The sequence below is a fragment of the Hakea prostrata genome, chromosome 7 (genome assembly GCF_041222555.1).
Source record: "Hakea prostrata isolate BN-2017 chromosome 7, UWA_Hpros_2, whole genome shotgun sequence".
Taxonomy (NCBI): domain Eukaryota; kingdom Viridiplantae; phylum Streptophyta; class Magnoliopsida; order Proteales; family Proteaceae; genus Hakea; species Hakea prostrata.
In genome coordinates this window covers 20,828,454-20,848,502 of record NC_142606.1, presented here as the reverse complement: position 1 = coordinate 20,848,502, position 20,049 = coordinate 20,828,454, and the positions used below count along the sequence as shown (strand labels likewise).

The following is a 20,049-nucleotide window of genomic DNA, read 5'->3' as shown; positions in this document are numbered from 1 at the left end:
CAACGAAAAGTAACAGCTTCATCTTTCATAATTAGAAACAGGAAGTTAATATACATAACTAACTTAAGGGACCGGGTAAAGTTGCTCTCTCACTCTCAACATTTATTACCCTACAAGGTCTCTCTACTAATTATAAAAAAGACATACAAACATAAATTACTAAGCACTGAAGGTGCAAAACCAAGAGAGGGAAGCAGATCTTCACATACACGTCGAGCACTGGTCATCTCATCTTCCTGTTGAAATACATGAAGGTAGGTGGGTATGTATAACGGAGTTGGTAGTTCATATTTACTCAGCCATGTTAAGCTAAACAGGGGGGGAGTATTTCTGTTTGAGCAGGGCCTTGAGAGACTCCGGGCCAATAACAGGAGGACTGCACGTGAAGTTCTGGCAGACAAAAGCCACCACCTTATCCTCTGCAGTGTTACTCTTTGCTATCATGGCTATATTTTCATTGTTGCTTTCCCAGAACCCCATGTCCTCTTTGTTGCTGGGATCTACATGAATAACCTGTCATAATAAACAGAATTAGAAAAATCAAATCAGCGCAGGGCTTTTACAGATATTCTACAGTCTAGGACAACTATGAAGTGATACCAAAGGCCCTACTCACAAACAAGCACATTGCACTTGCGGGACACTTTATGTGCAAAGATCAGTCTGTAATTTGGCCTCATTTGACATCCAATCCAGAGGAGACTGAACAGCAAATTGAGTCCCAGGAATCCAACCTTCCCTCAGTAAAAGTCCATTTAAAGTGTCAAAGATCAATCAGTCAATTGGCCTCATTCGACGGCCATTCCCGAGGAGTCTGAACAGCAAATTGAGTCCCCCTCAGTAAAAGTCCATTCAACTGATATGGAGAAGACAAACAGAATCAGGACGGTACTGGTCCTGGCTGATTTGAATCGCCCTGAAATAGGCCCTGAATTGGTGCTTCCTAGATTCCATAAAATAATGAGGTCACCATACCACTGGAATTTGGATCCTCGGCCAATTCCAATCCAGAGCTGGCCAATCAAATCCAAATTAAAAAGCTGAGATGTTTGCCCAAGTTATTGTCATTTGTTCAATGCATGTGCATGCTAACATTACATTGAACAAAAAGCACACACAGAACCATCACGGGTGATCACGATAACAGTTGCACTCAATGCATTTACCATTGAATGGTTCTCTACCAACAAAACCCCTACATCAAAGAACATCATGACAAGAGAGTCAAAGAAGTGCTTATGCCCAACTTACAGTTCTGTTAGGATCATAGGATGCATGAGCAGCACCCATCATTCCATCGAACTCCACACTTGATTTATGCCCAACCAAGACAACCTGCTTCCGGGAAGGCAGAGACAGCATGTCTGCTGCACAGCACATCAAGGGTATGGCCATCGACATATCTTTCAAACGTGATTCAAAAACTGCCTGAAAACCATACATTAAAACAAGTTGCATCAAGGATGATTAAACTAATTAAATGTAGGTTTAAAGACAAAAAGAAACATACCAGAAGATGTTCTGCATTGTCTTTGTAATAGTCGGATCTGCTTCCCGTAACCATGGATGCTAACCTAACAAGATTGATCACTGATACAGAATTTCCAGAAGGCTCTGCCCCATCATGATCTTCCTTCACACGAAGGAGAACAGAAGAATCTTCACCAGGAGTATTAAAATACCCTCCGCCTTCTCTATCCATAAACAACTCATCCTAGAAAGAGAGTTTCCGTGGAATGTTACATCAGATGGTGCCCTTCAAGGCAAGAAGGAAAATTCAAGGTACACAGGTGGGCAACTTTGCAGTAATTAGTTAGCAATACTTACCTGGGTATTTTGCAGTTCGATTGCCCACGACAGCCAGCTGGTCTCCCCACCACACTCGTAAAGATCCAGCAAACCACAGATTAGAAAGGCATAATCATCTAAAAAACCAGGTGCTTTAGATGGACCATTCCGAAAGCTATGCTTCAGTCTACGTGTGCTTTCATCGTAAAGCTTACTCCTGATAAAAGATGCTGCCTTCTCTCCAACTTCTAGATATTCTCTAGGCTGAAAATATAAAGAGACCACTGTGTTGGTGTAAATTCATTATAATTTTTCATGGAGTGGTAGGGGTTGGTCTGTGTTTCATGGAAGTGTGTCCGTGCATGTTTTTTGTGTGTCATATCCATCAACCCCACCCAACTCCACCCCCCCCCAGGAAAAAGGAAAAAAGATTGATATTCGCAAAGAGGACATCAGCATACGGCGAGGGGAAATTCCTATAATTTTCTTCGATAAGTACAAGCAATTAGACCACCGCAATTACTGATTAAAAAAAAGAAGAGAAACAGTCGATGACTATGAAGCATCATCAAAAGATTTAAAAAAAAAAATAATAAAAATTAATAATTGCTTTCAGACAACTCATGTTCAGAGTCTTACAGTGCACCCAGTGACAGGAAAGCTATATTTGGTCCCTTCTGGTTCTCCCTTGAGAATCTGAGAAGCTTTTGCAAAGGCTGAAATAGCGAGTCCATTCCATGAAACAATTACCTAGGCAAGAACCTGATCTGTTAAAAGTGTGAGAAGATAAGCACAGAAATACATCAAATCTTTCCAAGGAAGACATGATTCCTGTGGCAACGAAGAAATAAAAAAATAATACCTTGTCATCTAAATGTGGCCGTGGCCGTTCTGTCCTTGCATCAAAAAGCTTCTTTCTACAAACTCCTAAAATATCCAAATATTCATCCTTGGAAATTCCCAGCTTTGATGCCATTGTAGAAGTATCATTTCTCTCTATGAGTACATTTTTCCCTTTGAATTCATTGTGGGGGTCGCTCATTCGTGAAAGGTCACAGTTGCCTGATGCTTTTAGGTAATAATGATCTTTGAAAATATCTGCATGTTCTCCAACTATATTTTCAACCTTCGGAAAACCCAATTAAATAGCCAAAAGTCAGATAAATAAGAAAGTAGTAAGTTCAGAATGCCAAAGCTAGGCTAATTTCATATAGCCTCAACTAATCAAAACCATATTCCCTAAACATAGAGACAGTAAAACACGGGAAAAAAGCAAATTCATATATATTGACAGTTTTTGGTACAAAAAAAGAAAGAAAGTATATGCATATGTAGAACCAAAGCCAATTGCCCAGATTCTCCACAGGTGTAACAGCAGTAGCAGCAACAATAGCTCAGCCTTGTCCCGACTCAATGCTACAGAGACCCTTTAAAAAGAAGAAGTAGAGTAGAGAGAACGGGGTTCCACGCATAAGAAATGAAAGCAAGCAGAATGGAGAATAATATTAGAAATGGGATAAGAAAAGTAGGAAACAGAAACTTTAGATTCAAAGGAGAGTTCAGCACATAAAGCTCTTAAAAGCAAAGGATGATAACACATTGAAGAAGAGCAAACAAGTTTACAACAGAAAAATGTAAAACGAGAATGGGATGGGAGTGTCCACACAGAAATAGCTTAAAAGAGCAAAGCATAAGAGCATATGGGGGAAGAAAGAGGAATGGCTTTCAGGGAAGCACTCCTTCCTTCCTTTTTAGATCAAGTAAAGAAAAGAAATACAAAAAATCTAATTTAGATCAAGTAAATAAAAGAAATACAAAAAATCTATATGAGAGAACAAAGAAAAGAGATGGGATCAAAAGACAGAAAATAAGAAAAGCAACAGAAAAGAAGCAAACGAAAAGAAATGGAGAATGTAGAATTAGACACTGCTGATATTCAGGCATATAATAGGGGACATATAGAACTGTCCAAGTATCAAGATCTTGGTTGGGGAGTGGGTTTCTACAGTCACAACCAAAAATTTGGGTGAGATGGATCAAAATTTGGGGTAAAACTAGACCTGTGATGGACTGGTCAAAAATAGTTGAAACCGTCAAACTGGTCGAAAATTGTTGAAACTACTGAAACTGGCTTGGTCGAAATTGGCTAAAATCGCTCATAACTTCACATTTATTGATCAAAACTATCAAGATTGAAAAAAAAAAAAAAAAATGTCAAACCAGGAACTTATACATCCATGGTGTGTTGGTTTATTGGGAAACTGAGATTTAACCAAAATGTTGGCCCACCTCGGTCAAAAGTCAAACCATAAAATGATCAGAGTTAGATGTCCACAAAAATGCAATAAAATGTGGACCACAAATTGGGAAGAGAAGCCCTCACTGCAAGATTCCAATACATAAGATGATTAAACGAAGCTAGGAAGAATATGATGAGGACACTCACAAACAAACATAATATTCACTTAAAACACTTGTTTCCATGCATTCTACTGCTGTTCTTTAAAATTTCTGGTTTAACAAAATGTATTCAATTAATTTGATCCCAAGGCTTGGAGGGGCCGTTGAAACTAGGTGACGGAGGCAAGCCTCATTGTCAGGCCGTCCTAGGTGACGTGATGTAGCACAGTTTTATGAAACCACAATCAGTCCTAGTTCATCCAAAATGCTATGGATCTATCAGAGTTTATTGGTTGCTGTAGGTAGGGGTGCCAACCATCAGGCCTCATCAAATCTATATCATTTTCAATCATTTAAGTATTTGAGCTTTGCTTTAGACAACTACAGCACAGATTCATTTTATTTGGTCAATTTGCTGGTCTTTCTTTGGGGCACAGTTATTCAGACAAAATGTGAGGACTGGAGAGTCCATCAATTAACAGCAAGGACCAATATACATTCTTGAAGTCCGATAGTGAACAACACTATATCATCACATTTCAATGTGGAAAGTCATCAGTCAACAACAGCAAGAGGCAATAAGAGTACATGTCACACCCCGATTTCATCAAACCGAAGATGCAACAGTGCGAACACTTACAGGCCTGCTCTCGAACCAATCCAGAATCTGGTTGCAGTATACAACCATTTGTCACAAGAATCAATCATAACAACAACGCAATTGGATTAAACATAGTTAACTGGGGACAAAAGGGAGAAAAACGTGTTATTTCCTTTCCATCAAAAGTCACTTGTACATAGGTACATACCCTCGAAGGCTAGGGTGCATCACACCAAAAAGAAATACCTGATGCCGACCCCAACAAGTGACATACAAACTACAACAGGAAATAACACTATTTCCACCATAAGGTTCCTATCACGCACGTACAAGTCGTAACTTATACCCCACGTTGACGTCCACTGTGCCGAAATCTATTAAGTCACTAGCAATCCCACCCAATTTATGTGGGTCTGGAGTAGGCACAAACATCACACGCACAACCATCTACATGACCAGAAGTAGTGGGGCTCCACCAATCCCCGTTATTGGGAACGCATGCTGAAAATGCCTCAGGCATGAAGTCGGACTTAGAAAGATCGGCATCCTCAGATAATGCTGAATCTATAAAACATGTGTATATACAAAAGTGAGCTCATAGAGCCCAGTGAGGGGAAATATCTATAAAGCAAACATAACAATATATCATGAGGTTATAATGCACAAACATATGCTCTAGCATACAATGCCTAGGTCTGTGAAGGTTAAGCGCTACTCCGGTCGCAGTGCAATATTCTTCCAATACCCCCACAGGGTTTAATCATATTCACATAACCACAAGAATACCGCCGGACCATTGGGTTACTTGCATTTCACCCTAGACAACCGCATGAGGCCCATGGCTACTCACATTTCACCCACATCCCATTGGTTGACCAACACCTAATCCCTTGTTGGCAAGGGAAGTAGCACTCTGATATGCACTCTAGCCATGCAGTCTACTATGATGATTATGCGGGGTCAAAGTATGTTTTGTGTCCCATACCACAGTCATACAGCTGGCCTCATATGCAATACAAAATTAGAACAAAATGCTTCCACTATAATCAAGTCATTTCATACCCATCATAGTAATGAGTGTGGGAATACCGAGTGTACAATCCATGAGTATAATATCCATCATACACTTCTACCGGGCGTGCGATCACACATTCAAGGTATTTCTCACAACATCACCAGAGGGTACGTATGCATCCATAATCATATACACATGCATTGCAACTATATAAATATCATGCTATGCCATGCATGTCCTAATTACATCAATTCTACACATAATATATGCATGCTTGTATGACCAATAAAATAAGATAAGGATCCATGATGCATGAGAGTTCTAAGTTCCCACTCACCGATTACTTGTCGGTTCTGCGTAAGCCTCTTTAGAATTCACCTTAAGCTAGCTTGCATGCACGCCTTCTCTTTCCTCTGTGAGCGAAAATCTTGCCAACCCCTCTTTCCCTCCTAGTCTCGTGTTATTTATATGTGAGGGTTCAAGGTTTTTGATTTAAAGAATTCTACCGAATCAAGGTTTATTAATTTAAAATTTAGAAGTGATGTGTCACATGCCCATTATCTTACTTGTGATTCATCTCTCATACTTACCACCTCCTGCTCCACGTGGGGGTGGGTGGTTAAAATGGTGACTTCTTAAAGTATTATCATTTTTTTTTTACTTTCATACATTGTCCCCCACTCGCATTTTCTAAATTCAGCACCTAGCTCCATACGTGGAGCTGGGTACTCACCTTTAAAATATTGAACCCCGAATTAGACTGATCCAAATACGGAAAAATGATCAGTACAAATTTTGAACCCAGAAGTACCAATAGGCGAACTCGAGGTTGATCCCACGCGAGAATCGGCGTGGTCAAATGAGATTGGGTTATAAAGGAATAATATAAATAATGGTATAATAATAATAGGAAGTCTTTTGTCGTGGAGATGAGAATTAAAGGTAAAAATATAGTATAAAAATAATATGCTGGGAACTAAAATTTATAAAAGAAAGTGAGGTGGAAGTGTATCTTTTAAGGATGAAGTGTCATTCTTAAATGAAGGTGGCAATTAAATAGTTGAGGTGTCACCTTAGGTAGGAGGCAATATTTTAAAGGTGAGTACCCAGCTCCACGTATGGAGATAGGTGCTGAATTTAGAAAATGCGAGTGGGGGACAATGTATGAAAGCAAAAAAAAATGATAATACTTTAAGAAGTCACCATTTTAACCACCCACCCCCACGTGGAGCAGGAGGTGGTAAGTATGAGAGATGAATCACAAGTAAGATAATGGGCATGTGACACATCACTTCTAAATTTTAAATTAATAAACTTTGATTCGGTAGAATTCTTTAAATCAAAAACCTTGAACCCTCACCTATAAATAACACGAGACTAGGAGGGAAAGAGGGGTTGGCAAGATTTTCGCTCACAAAGGAAAGAGAAAGCGTGTATGCAAGCTAGCTTAAGGTGAATTCTAAAGAGGCTTACGCAGAACCGACAAGTAATCAGTGAGTGGGAACTTAGAACTCTCATGCATCATGGATCCTTATCTTATTTTATTGGTCATACAAGCATGCATCTATTATGTGTAGAATTGATGTAATTAGGACATGCAAGGCATAGCATGATATTTATATAGTTGCAATGCATGTGTATATGATTATGGATGCATACGTACCCTCTGGTGATGGTATGAGAAATACCTTGAATGTGTGATCGCACGCCCTGGTAAAAGTGTATGATGGGTATTATACTCGTGGACTGTACACTCGGTATTCCCACACTCATTACTATGATGGGTATGAAATGACTTGATTATAGTGGAAGCATTTAGTTCTAATTCTGTATTGCATACGAAGCCAGCTGTATGACTGTGGTATGGGACACAAAACATACTTTGGACCCCGCATAATCATCATAGTAGACTGCATGGCTAGAGTGCATATCAGAGTGCTACTTCCCTTGCCAACAGGGGATTAGGTGTTGGTCTAAACAATGGGATGTGGGTGAAATATGAGTAGCCATAGGCCTCATGCGGTTGTCTAGGGTGAAATGCAAGTAACCCAATGGTCCGACGGTATTCTTGTGGTTATGTGAATATGATTAAACCCTGTGGGGGTATTGGAAGAATATTGCATAGCAACCGGAGTAGCGCTTAACCTTCACAGACCTAGGCATTGTATGCTAGAGCATATGTTTGTGCATCATAACCTCATGATATATTGTTATGTTTGCTTCATAGATATTTCCCCTCACTGGGCTCTATGAGCTCACTTTTGTATATACACATGTTCTATAGATTCAGCATTATCTGAGGATGCCGATCTTTCTACGTCCGACTTCATGCCTAAGGCATTTTCAGCGTGCATTCCCAATAACGGGGATTGGTGGAGCCCCACTACTTCTGGTCATGGAGATGGTTGTGCGTGTGACGTTTGTGCCTACTCCAGACCCATATAAATTGGGTGGGATTGCTAGTGACTTAATAGATTTCAGCACAGTGGATGTCAACGTGGGGTATAAGTTACGACTTGTACGTGCGTGATAGGAACCTTATGGTGGAAATAGTGTTATTTCTTGTTGTAGTTTGTATGTCCCTTGTTGGGGTCAGCATCAGGTATTTCTTTTTGGTGTGATGCACCCTAGCCTTGGAGGGTATGTACCTATGTACAAGTGACTTTTGATGGAAAGGAAATAACACGTTTTTCTCCCTTTTGTCCCCAGTTAACTATGTTTAATCCAGTTACGTTGTTGTTATGATTGATTCTTGTGACAAATGGGTGTATACTGCAACCTGATTTTGGATTTTGGATTGGTTTGATGGAATTGGGGTGTGACAATACATTCTTGGAAATTGGTAATAACTATACACTTGATCACATCATTCCAACTTGGATAACAGAAAAATAACATGCTGCCTATCATGTATCTTTTATTGAATTTCCATGATTCCTGAAATGAATTTCCCACAATAGTGCTTGGAAAATTCATCATTTATGGCAGCTGTTAAATCTCATTTCTGCACATAAATTTTGAGTTCGTCACAACCCAAATTCATTCAATCCTTAGACTTGCATTGGAATTCCCACAACCTGTCTGCAACATGAAACCTTGACAACTATGAATGCAGCAACTGGAGAGACTTGCTAGCATCAGTCTGTCCAAGTTTATTAAATCCTGGTGTCACAATTACAAAGACCATGGCTTGATTACCATGGAAATAGCACATAAGTAAGCCTAAGGCCTGATCAATCTAGAATGGCCCACACTTTCTTACCAGCCAAAGCCCCGGATGTATATAATATACAACTGTAGCATATCAATAAAATGTACCGTAAATTACAATAAACTCCTTTAAAACACAGAGGCTAGATTCTTAATGAGCCTAGGTAATTTATAACAACTAACGATATGTGGTTCATACGATCCAAGGCCCATAAATTTTTATTCTCTTCCCTGAAACTGCTTCCAACAGAAACTTCAGGTTCTGTTAGCTCCAAGGTTCAAACTCTCAGTTTTAATCCAAGCTGAAACTCAGGTTCACAGGAGGAATTTTGTTGGACCAAATTCAAAACCTAAATCTTAAGGGCTACCTATTTATAATAGACATACTCCAAGAATTACTTCCAGGGAAAAAGACCCACAAAAAGTGTCTCGTGATTTGGAACCCAAGTTTGTTAGGTCACACTGAATGTTGCTGCAGACTAGAGTATTACAAGAATTGAGTCTACATATAATTGAGCTACAGGGAATGTAAATAAGCTATAAAAACAGTCAAAACATGCATTAGACAAGAAAAACCAGTACTCACCCCTCACTTCCATGTGGAGTCTTTTGCAAGGTCCACTCTACGAGCAGTATGATAGAATGAATCATAAACACTCCTCAGAATGCACTACATACATATACATGTTTTGGGCACAAAATTAAAGTTCTTGGCAATAGCATCTCCTTGGGCACAACTACTTACAAAATCTGTCAACATAAGTCAGGCTTCAATGGAGGGGGGGGTTGAAAGTGAGATTTAGTTCCATGGTTAGGCCTGCCTATGTCCGATACACACCCTAGGAAGGCAAAAAAATACCAGAGACACAGGCAGCAATTCTTCGGTTGACAAGAGAAATTGGAAAACATAAGACTTCAAGCAACATATAGATCTCTTATATGAAGTATGATGATAAAAAGTATTGAAAGTTATGCATGATCTAGTCATTTCCATAAATAATATTCATCAAATCAGAAGGTTTAGAGAATAATATCTAAATTTACTAATGTTCACAAATCACTATCAAATCTGACCTCTTGAGTTGTCCAAACATAGAATGCTCCTTCCTTTTTCCTCGAAGCACCCTCAAATTCAGCACTATCTGCATCCTCTGCTGAATAAATTTCACCACTTTCTCCAATCATATCTCTCCTTAAATAGTCAAGGATATCCCGAGCCACGCATGAATATAAGGTATCTCCTGTGATGGAAAAAGCGTCCAAATAAACATTTGCCAGCTGCCCCTGATCATACAACATTTTCTCGAAGTGTGGAACTGCAAAACAACAATATGCATCAAAAGAAGCCAATAAATTCTGTCAAAATAAGGAGCAGCCTTGCAAACATCAAGTTCTTATCCAAAAAAATAAAATAAAATGAAGTATAAAGCACTACCTACTCAATGGAGTGGATACCAACAACAAGGCTACTGAAAATTATGCAAAAAATACTACTGGAAAGAGTAATATATGTATTCTGATTGTACAACCATCCTCTGACCAATGTCCTGATAAGCAAGCAACTTCGATGTAATACCGATGCATTTTCTTCATCTGAATAAAAGGTTCTTGAGCGCCACTCACGTGATCAATAACCACATGTAACAAACTGATAATAATGACCTTAAAGCTGTCACTTGCTCACTGCTTTTCAGTTCCATGATCTGAGCCACTCGAGGAAAAGAGCTTCATTCAATTAAAACTCAGCGATCTCATGACTTATGGTTCTCATTTCTGAGCATTTGTTTGCTTATCTACAAGTTTCAGCCAACAACGAATTCTGATTGTAGGACCGTCCTCTGACCAATGTCCTGATAAGCAAGCAACTCAAATGTAATACGAATACATTTCTTGTTTTGAAGAAAAGATTCTTGAACACCACTTATTGTGATCAATAAGCACACAACAAACTGATTACAATGACCTTAAAGTTGTCACCTTCTCACTGCTTTTCAGTTCCATAATCTAAGCCACTTGAAGAAAAGGAGTTTCATTCAATTAAAACCCAGCCTACGCTCTCATGCCTTATGGTTCTCATTTCTGCATTTGTTTGCTCATCTGTCCCTACAAGTTTCAGCCTCGATAAAGTCAAGACATTTTGAAACTCTCCACCAATGACAGCGTCAGTGCTCCCATACAAGACATTTTGGAACTCTCCACCAATGACAGCATCAGTGCTCCCATACATAACTACTGAATTCTTTTTTTTTTTAAGAGATTTCTATACAAGATGAAAAATTCATGTAGAAGAAGCTGAAGGAGCGCCAAAAGGAGGCAAGGCCAAGAAGGGAAAGGAAAAAGAAGAAACCTGCATAATCCTAAAAGAAGCAACAGCAACCAGAAAATTGCATAACATAGCCAATCAAACCTAAAAAACACCCACACTGCCCAAAAACTCCCAAATCTCGAAGTCACAGCTTCATAAAGATTTCAATGTCTAGACTCCTCATGCCATCCTTGACTAGAGGAATCATATTTAAGTTCAAATGACAGTACAAGTTCTCTATTGTCAATAAGACAAGAATTTGCAGTCTCACACTAGTATAAAAAACAACTGAAAATAGTTATCCAGCATTTACCATAACGGACTTGTATTGAGTGTAATTAAGCAGTTAGCTAGTCAACTTTATACAGAAACCAACTAAAATACATACTTCTCAGCTACATTGAACAGTCAGCCAACTAAAGTAGGCCATATGTCTCATTAAAATGATAGTAAGTCCACTGCATTATCTTATCATTGATTCAAAGTTTCGTTCAAGTCCACGGAAAAAATTTAATTATGGTGTCATGATTTTCTGGCCTAATACCTACAACAACAACAACAACATCACAACAACCAGCCTTATCCCAACTAAATGGGTTCAGGTATATGGGTCGTTGCCTTCCAATCAGCTCTATTTGAAGCCATACTAGATATGAGGCATATCCTTTCTTACTGCTACTCCTAAGTTTACCTTAGGTCTGCCCCTAGCTTTTCTAGTTCCTTTGATTTGAATTAAATTGCTGCTCTGTACAGGGGGCGCTAACTAAATAAAGTTAACTTTGGTTTGGAGACGACACAACTAGTTGTTGGCTAATTAACTTGACATCAACTGTGCTCTTAAATCGTGGAACAAAATTCCCAAACACATGAAATTTTGAGTGAAATTTCCCATTTTGAAAAGGTCAAAACAAAACTAGTGCATACTGAAACAAAATCACATGTTTCCAACAAAACCTGCAAATTTCATCAAAACTACTCCAAACTTGCGAAACATGCAAAACCTGGTTGAAATCTAGGTCAACCGATTCGACCAAGTGGTTTTTTTCACTTAAAAGTCATGAACTCTAATCGAAACTTTGCATTTTACAAAGTTTCAAACGAAACCTAGGTGGAACCTCAAGTTTTAACCCTTCCTTTCTCCTTTGATTTTGATAGTTCTTGGTGGTCATTTCAAGGTTTTTTGCAACGTAATCGAAATCTCCCTAATTTTTTTTCTTCTTTATTTCATGCTCAAATGATGTTGGATTCTTAAATGATGTTGGATTCTTTTGAGTTTAATATATGTTGTGTCTAGTAGCTAGATCTAATAATGTATATTGCTAGATTTAATTTTTGAAGTGTGCTAGTATTCTTTATTTTTCTCATTTTAAGAATTACCTACAAAATTATATTTTTTAAAAAATAACTTACATATACATGATGTATTAGCTTTATTTTGATCTATTTGAGACATCAGAACTCAATCAACGTTGTGATGGTGTCCAAATTAATTTTAGGTTGTTTAATTATGATTTGATGTATTTAATAATTATTAATAATAAGTATTTTAATTATAAAATATTTTTTATTTGCAAAAAATTCCCAATTTGGGAATTCCTTAGGTTATAAGTATTGTGTGTTTAGGCTAAAAATTAGTTACTTTGTATTTAAAGTTTTGAATATAGAAATTATATATTGAATGTTATGTTTATAGTGTATGTGTCAGAAACCTCTCTATATACATTATGACTTTGAATGACATATCTATATTGATTTTTTTAGCAAAATGCATGTGCCAATGTGTTCTTTATGCTCTAATTAGCTTATATGCAAAGTTTCACCCCAAAATACCCCCTAAAAACCCCTAAAACCTGTCAAAAAACTTGCTGGAAAAAGTCCCGAGTTTCCATGAAATTTACCAGGATTCAACCTAAACTTCCCATTTTCACATGGTCAAAACATGAGTTTCCCTCGATTCCATGTCTTAAATTCTTTCCACCACACACATTTTATGTTACAATACTCTCATACATTTTACTTTAAATAAATCAATAAAATTTCAGATATCACTAGAACAAAAATTAATAAAATCTTAATTTTTTTTCACCATGCACATTTTATATCACAAGACTCATATTTTACTTCAAAATAAAGCAACAACACTCCAGATATCACTAGAAAAAGTTAATAAAAGCAAAGTTGATGGCACCAGCATATTAGTTGCCCATATTTGTAATCTTTGAGTGTCATCAACTACTAAAAGGGCGGGCCTCAGCAAAACAGTAAGGTTTCTCTATTGCAACCTGGTGATAGTGGTTCAAATCATGCAAACAGCCTTGGCGTGAAGCGCGGTTAAGGCTGTCTACATCTGCCATGCATTAGTGGGAACCTTGTGCCCTGGGTATGCCACATTACAGTAATCAAATATCAACATCATTTGTTATATATGATCACAAAAGCCAGCAGCATGGCAACAACAACTTAAACCACAGTAATGACCAGAACACCACCCAAACATTAAAAGTAATGACCACAATAACATCTTGCTCCCAGGGTTAACACCTCAATTAACACTTCAATAGAGTTCCCCACCACAAAAAAAGATTCTAATTATTCATCCATTCAACTGTATTCCGAGGATTGCCGTCCAAACTAGAGATCCCCTGCAACCATGAGTTGCAAGGAAAGGATTACCATCCAAGCTAGAGATCAAGTGTAACCATGAGTTGCGAGGAAAGGATTACCATCCAAACTAGAGATCCACTGCAACCATGAGTTGCAAGGAATTCTGAAAAGTTCCAAGGTCCTAAACTCAATTTTATAAACAGAAGAGGTTATTTAAAAAAATAAAAAAAAATCTCTTCTGTCAGGGATGTGTTTTATTTTATTTCGCTTTTTTCTTCTTCTTTTTGTGGACTTTTTTTTTTTTTTTTGGTCGGGGGGGGGGGGAGGAGAGCTGCAATCATTTTGTGGTTGGATGAATATACTTTAAATTCAGCGGCACCAGCAATAATATCTCTATATCCAAAAGGGTGGCATAAGCTGAAGAAGAAAAATTTCCAAGCCAAACATGTCATTAAACTCAAATTAGGTCCAGATGTACATGTGTATGATGTATATTTATCTGTATGACACAACTTAAAATTGCCAACTTACCATGCCAGTATTCATCAACGCTATATCGATGAAAACCACCTCCAATGTGATCATGGATGCCTCCTCTTGCCATGCATTGTAAGCTAAACAACACCATTTTCAAAGTAGTATTTGCTTCACTTGATTTCCCAGCTTCCTCCAGCTTCTTTGACTGATACATCATTAGCTGAATCTCTACAGGTCTAGGAAACTTCGGCGCAGATCCAAAACCACCAAGTTGTGCATCATAATTTCCAGAAAGCTAGAAGAACCACAGATAAGCCCAGTTCAGAAGCAGCAAACCGATTCTAGCTAAGTTTAAATTTAATAGCTCTGTCAGAAAGAGTTCCAAAACATCCTGAGAGGCCCAAGCTTTCAGGAAATCTCAATGCACCTATAGGCACTTATCAGTACATGTCCTATAAGAATTGGCTATATTTTAGGAAACGGTACCCAAGATCAATATCAGTTTGATGCTGCAGACACAACTAGTTCCTCATTATCTACGTGCATCATATATGTCCTGTTAGAGTTGAAAGGTCAACTGACCAATGAATGCGTGTGTCACCACAGTCTTAAAGGGCTGAGAATCTAGATTAATTGGTTGTTGAAGTTCCCAAGTTCATGAATGACCAAGAAACGACTAATTGCTAATGTGATAGAATATATCAGCTGGCTTAAAATATGAAAGTCAATTGAATGTTGAGTTTGTAGCCTTACACTATAAATTTCGAGGCTCCATGCACAGACTCCTTGTGGATATTTTGAAGAATGTACAGTGGTACAGCACCAAAATTTGTTTTATTGCACCTTAACCTCCACTTGGTGAGGAAATCCTCTGTTTGTCACACACTTCTTCCTCCCCTTCTTAACATTATTTAAGTTCCTCAGTCTTGGGTACTAATTGAAATGTTAGAACCCGAGTGGTGCCATTTACACCGCTATTCATCTATGAACATGGACAGCCATCAGCCCATCAGTTTGTAGTTCTATTAGCTATATGGGTAATATATGATTCTTTTAGGCCTTTTGCACTTTCTAATGATTTACAGACAATTAACTTTTTTGGCAAATAAAATCAAAATCTAATGCATTAAGATTCAGACTGCCACCCTAAACCATGTGAAATTTATAGGAAATCACAAGCATATAATTAATCAGGGTTATGGTTCTCACTTGTTCAGCGCACAGGTGTAAAGCCTTCTGGGGCAGCCCATCTGATAACTTATTGGAACTAGCACTTGCAGCCAGTGCTTCTGACAGTTGTTCTATCGCGAAGGCTCCACTCTTGACAAGCACCTCTCTTTTTGTTTCCCAAGCATCTTTGACCTTCCTGAATGAACAATTGACTACATAATGGTCACGGGATGGATGCCCGATGTTGCAACATGATAATCATGCAATTGCAAGTAAAATAAGGTAACATGAATAAAATTCACTCTATAGTTGCAATTATGAGGATGGCCATGCCGCCGAAACTAGATAAGATGAACATTATGTGATCACCTGAGTATGGTTTTGAAGCCTGGTCTTCCATATTTATCATCTGGGGGGAAGTATGTTCCTCCCATTAAAGGCTTCAGATCTGGAGAAAGGAACACACTTAGTGGCCAACCACCACCACCATACAGTGCTGTCACATATGTCATGTACACCTACAGAGGAAAAAAATGGAAAAAAGACTTAGATTTTCTTTAAATAAAAATGAAATAGTATGTTTCTTTGGACAAGTTTTTGTAGGGGTGTCAAAACCTAACCCGAACCGTTAAAACAGGACCGAACCGGCCCGTTATAGCCCAAACCGGCCCGCACCGATGCTTAATGGGCTGTGTTTGGGCTGAACAACCTCAGCCCGCAACGGTTCGGGCTGGGCCGGGCTAGCCCGTGTGCGGCCCGCTAGCCCGAACCATTTGGCCCGAAACCAGCCGAACCCAAACCAAACCGTTAAACCCGTTATAAATAAAATAAATAAATCTAAATGTAAAAGCCAAGAAAACCCCCAAGTTTCTAATTGTTTTCTTAATTGTTTTGCTTTGGAATATGCAAACAACAAGCCTGTCAAAGCCTTCACCATTTGGAAGATGGATTTAGTAAATATTTAGCAAATGTATTATCATTTAAAAATCTTTTAATGTTTTATTTTGATCCATTTTTACAAGTGTTAAGAAGGGAAAGGAGAATAGACAAATTCAACCCACTAAAATTCATCAAGATGCTAGATTTCTTTTGTATATTAGAGTTCTATAATTTTTACTTTTTTGTAGAAAAAGAGTTTTTGATTTTGAACACTCAACACAAGAGATTTGAAGAGAACTTAATGCTTATATGTATTTACATGCTCTTGATAAATTCCACACATCAACAAAATACTCAAAACATACCGCTAGTAAACCTCAAACCGTTAGTAAACCCAATTTGAAACCGTTAGCCCAAACCGTTAGTCAGCCCGAACCCAAACCGCCCGAAACCGTTATTTTCTTAATGGGCCATGTTTGGGCTGAGTGCTTTCCAGCTCGAAACCGTTAGGCCCAGCCCGAAACCGGCCCAACCCGAACCGTTGACACCCCTAAGTTTTTGGCCATCACACCACCAAATTAAAGTTTGCAGCACAGAGAACTGTTACCCTAATGGGACAATGTGGCAAATGCAAACTAAACCAATTTTGAGGGACCTCTGAAGCAACATTATGTTTTCAAGAAAAAGCCCCATCAAGTGGCCACCCTAGCCATGTGTACAAGACCCAAAGAGCGGAACTCACGATAGGAAAGGCATAAGTCAAGAACACTGCAGCCACCTTCTGAGCTCCAAACTTTCTTTTCGGGTGAAAAAAAGGTGGGGGGGGGGGAAAGAAAAAGGAAAATAGAAGCAACCCAAAGGAGGAGAAATACAAGGGGTGAAGGGGGGGGGGGAGAGAGAGATCCAAGCTATGCTAGGAATGCCTAGGAGGATTCAACAAAGAAGAGTTTACGCCCCAGTAACAACAATGAGTTTGTTCCTTGGGGTATATAACATTGGTTTAGGCACAAGAAGAGAAGGCTTCAAACTTAGTAGCCATAGTTTCCAAACAAGCAAGACATGTAAATCAGAAGAAATTTCACAAGCAATACAACTCAATTTAGTATTAACACAGTCTTAACAAACAACGATCATCAATTATAATCATCTTAATAATAATCAGTCAAAACATCCAACTCTCATAATCCTGTCGTACGTGTTTTATTGAGATAACTCAAACAAGACAATAACAAAGGTCACAGGTTTTTCTGTTGAGCCCAGTTACTGACCAAGTTTTTAGCACATATCGTATTCTTCTCAGTGCCCTGTTATACACAGTGTGAAGAATCAAAGTGCATTTGGTTCATACCTTATCCACGTCTGGTCGTTCCTCACGATCCACCTGTAGCACAGGAACTTTTAAAATCCAAATACCAGTTTAAATGAGCACTTGGACAAAATAAATAGCAAGTAAAAGAGAATGTCTACATTCAAAACCCAAACGAACCTTGATACTGACAAACATGGCATTCAGCAATTTGGCAACCTCTTCATCCTCAAACGACTCCACTTCCATGACATGACACCTTTGCAACAATAACGAAATGCCCACGCATCAGAAAATAAGTCTTATTTTCATCTAAAGCAAGCAGTTCAAGAAAAGCAAATAATTATAACCGAAACACATACCAGTGACAGGTGCTGTATCCAACTTCTCACAAGGATGCACAAAAGCAGCGTTGAATTAGAAAACTATAACGATACCAAAATTATGAAAACAGAGAATACAAAGAGAGATAAGAGCACGAGACTAGGCTGCAGTACTCGATAAAAAGATGGGCACGTCTCTCCTTCTCGCTTCCTGGAAAGCCTCTTCTCCCCATGGATACCAATCAACCTATATGAAAATCGAATCATCAAATTCAAACCTTTAATTAGTTAATCAATGAACACAGTGGAAATGGACAAGAGCAAACAAACCGGATTGTGAGCGTGCTGAAGTAGATATGGACTATGTTCCCTCGCAAGACGATTGGTGTGTTTGTGAGATTGGGGTGGGTTTAGGGTTCGTTCGGCCATGGCTAAGACCTTGTGAAGGTGAATGTATCGTCGAGGAGATACAAATGGTGAGAGTGATGAAAGCGATAAGGAAGAAATGGATGGATTCCAATTTGTTATCGATTTTCTTCGCGAGCCGAAGCGATTGAAACGGATGAGAGAAACAACGGTGCTGGAACAGAGCTCCCTTACTGTCATCGTACACGATTTGCTATTTATAGAAGTAAACACTCGAACTATAAAAAAATTTGTGGAAAGCGGCGAGAGATCAGACAAAGGAAGAAAGTCTTAGAACTCGGACGAAGGGAAGGTGACACGTGTAATTTTTTTTTTTTTTTTTGGTGCTTCTTCTTTTGATAAGAACACGTGTGAATAGTTAGGGAAGCCAGATAGAGTGGATACGAGGATTATGAGTTTCATAAAATGGGAACACGCGAATCAGACTTTGAAGCGGCAGGTCCAAAACTGTCTTTCCAGACCTAAAGTTCGGTAGACTGGTAGAGATGGTAAAACATATCGGGATTTTTCGGATTTTTCGGCAAGTAGCGAAGTTTTCCTTTACAGAAACCGAAAAATGCAAATTTCGTCCTTTTAGGAGATAATCATCGTTGATACCAAGTAAATGTTTAACCATCTGCTAAAGGTGGTATGTTAAAGCGATTAAAGATCCAGCTTCCCTAGGGGAGGTCTTGGGTTCGCATCCACTCTGCGGCATTAATATAAAAAAGCTCCCTTGAGGATGTAACCTCATACAAAAAAAAAAAAACAACTAAAACAATCCAAAATTAATAGAAATTGAGATACTGCCATATAACATGTTATAATGACAATAAAAACAAACCAAACTGGAATCCAGAATAGATTGGAAGCCACATGTTAAAGCCTCTCCAGTTTTCTTCCATCTCTATAACTTTCATTTTCATATTTTTCTTCCTTCAATTTGACTACATGACACTCCAACTTCACGTTGACCCTAGTGCAATATTACTGTCAATTTTTATAAGATAGAAAAGATTAATTAGCTAGCTTATTGTCATCACATACGCACGCTGAGAGCACCTGAGCCATTTGTTCCGATATTTTAAATGTCTTATCTCCAATCTAGCAATATTAGCATTGTTAAGCAGCATGTTTGTTAGCTACTCTTTCTGATCCTTTCTACCATATCGGTTTTTTTTTAAAAAAAAATACCCTCAAGTGCTTGCGGAAGCTGAGTATTAACTAAATTTCTCCTATTCATACCATATCGGTTTCTTGTGCTAATGCCAACATGTTGTGACCCATCAAAAAAGGGTGACATTAGACAGAAGAAGATGAGACCATGTTGATTAGAGTAGGCCGGGAGGACTATACCTAGTGGCCCCCCCCCCCGCGGCCCGGGGGGCCTCACCACGATAATTTTCTTAACGTATGTTAGGTGAAACTGAAGAATAGAAATGAGTGTAAATAGTGCATTCTTTTAATATAATACCACCACCGAGATAAGAGTAGTTCCATGATCAACACATTATGGAAATTTGTTCTCATTCATAATGGACAACACTATGATAAAAGGAATAATAC

The 20,049-nt window shown here is 38.5% G+C and overlaps 1 protein-coding gene across 1 annotated transcript; it reads right to left on the bottom strand.

The window, feature by feature from the left end:
- Nucleotides 1–5: 5 nt before the first annotated feature.
- LOC149010461 (catalytics) lies at nucleotides 6–18,831 on the bottom strand. Its single transcript, XM_089161293.1, has 15 exons — nucleotides 18,409–18,831; nucleotides 18,253–18,325; nucleotides 18,118–18,139; nucleotides 17,936–18,014; nucleotides 17,798–17,830; nucleotides 15,940–16,088; nucleotides 15,610–15,766; nucleotides 14,455–14,695; nucleotides 10,089–10,330; nucleotides 2,651–2,914; nucleotides 2,428–2,538; nucleotides 1,828–2,052; nucleotides 1,511–1,714; nucleotides 1,252–1,428; nucleotides 6–513 (listed from the first exon to the last, which is right to left on the bottom strand). Exons 1-15 carry the CDS (start codon nucleotides 18,682–18,684, stop codon nucleotides 310–312), a joined length of 2,457 nt encoding a protein of 818 aa, XP_089017419.1. The 5' UTR covers nucleotides 18,685–18,831; the 3' UTR covers nucleotides 6–309.
- Nucleotides 18,832–20,049: the final 1,218 nt, after the last annotated feature.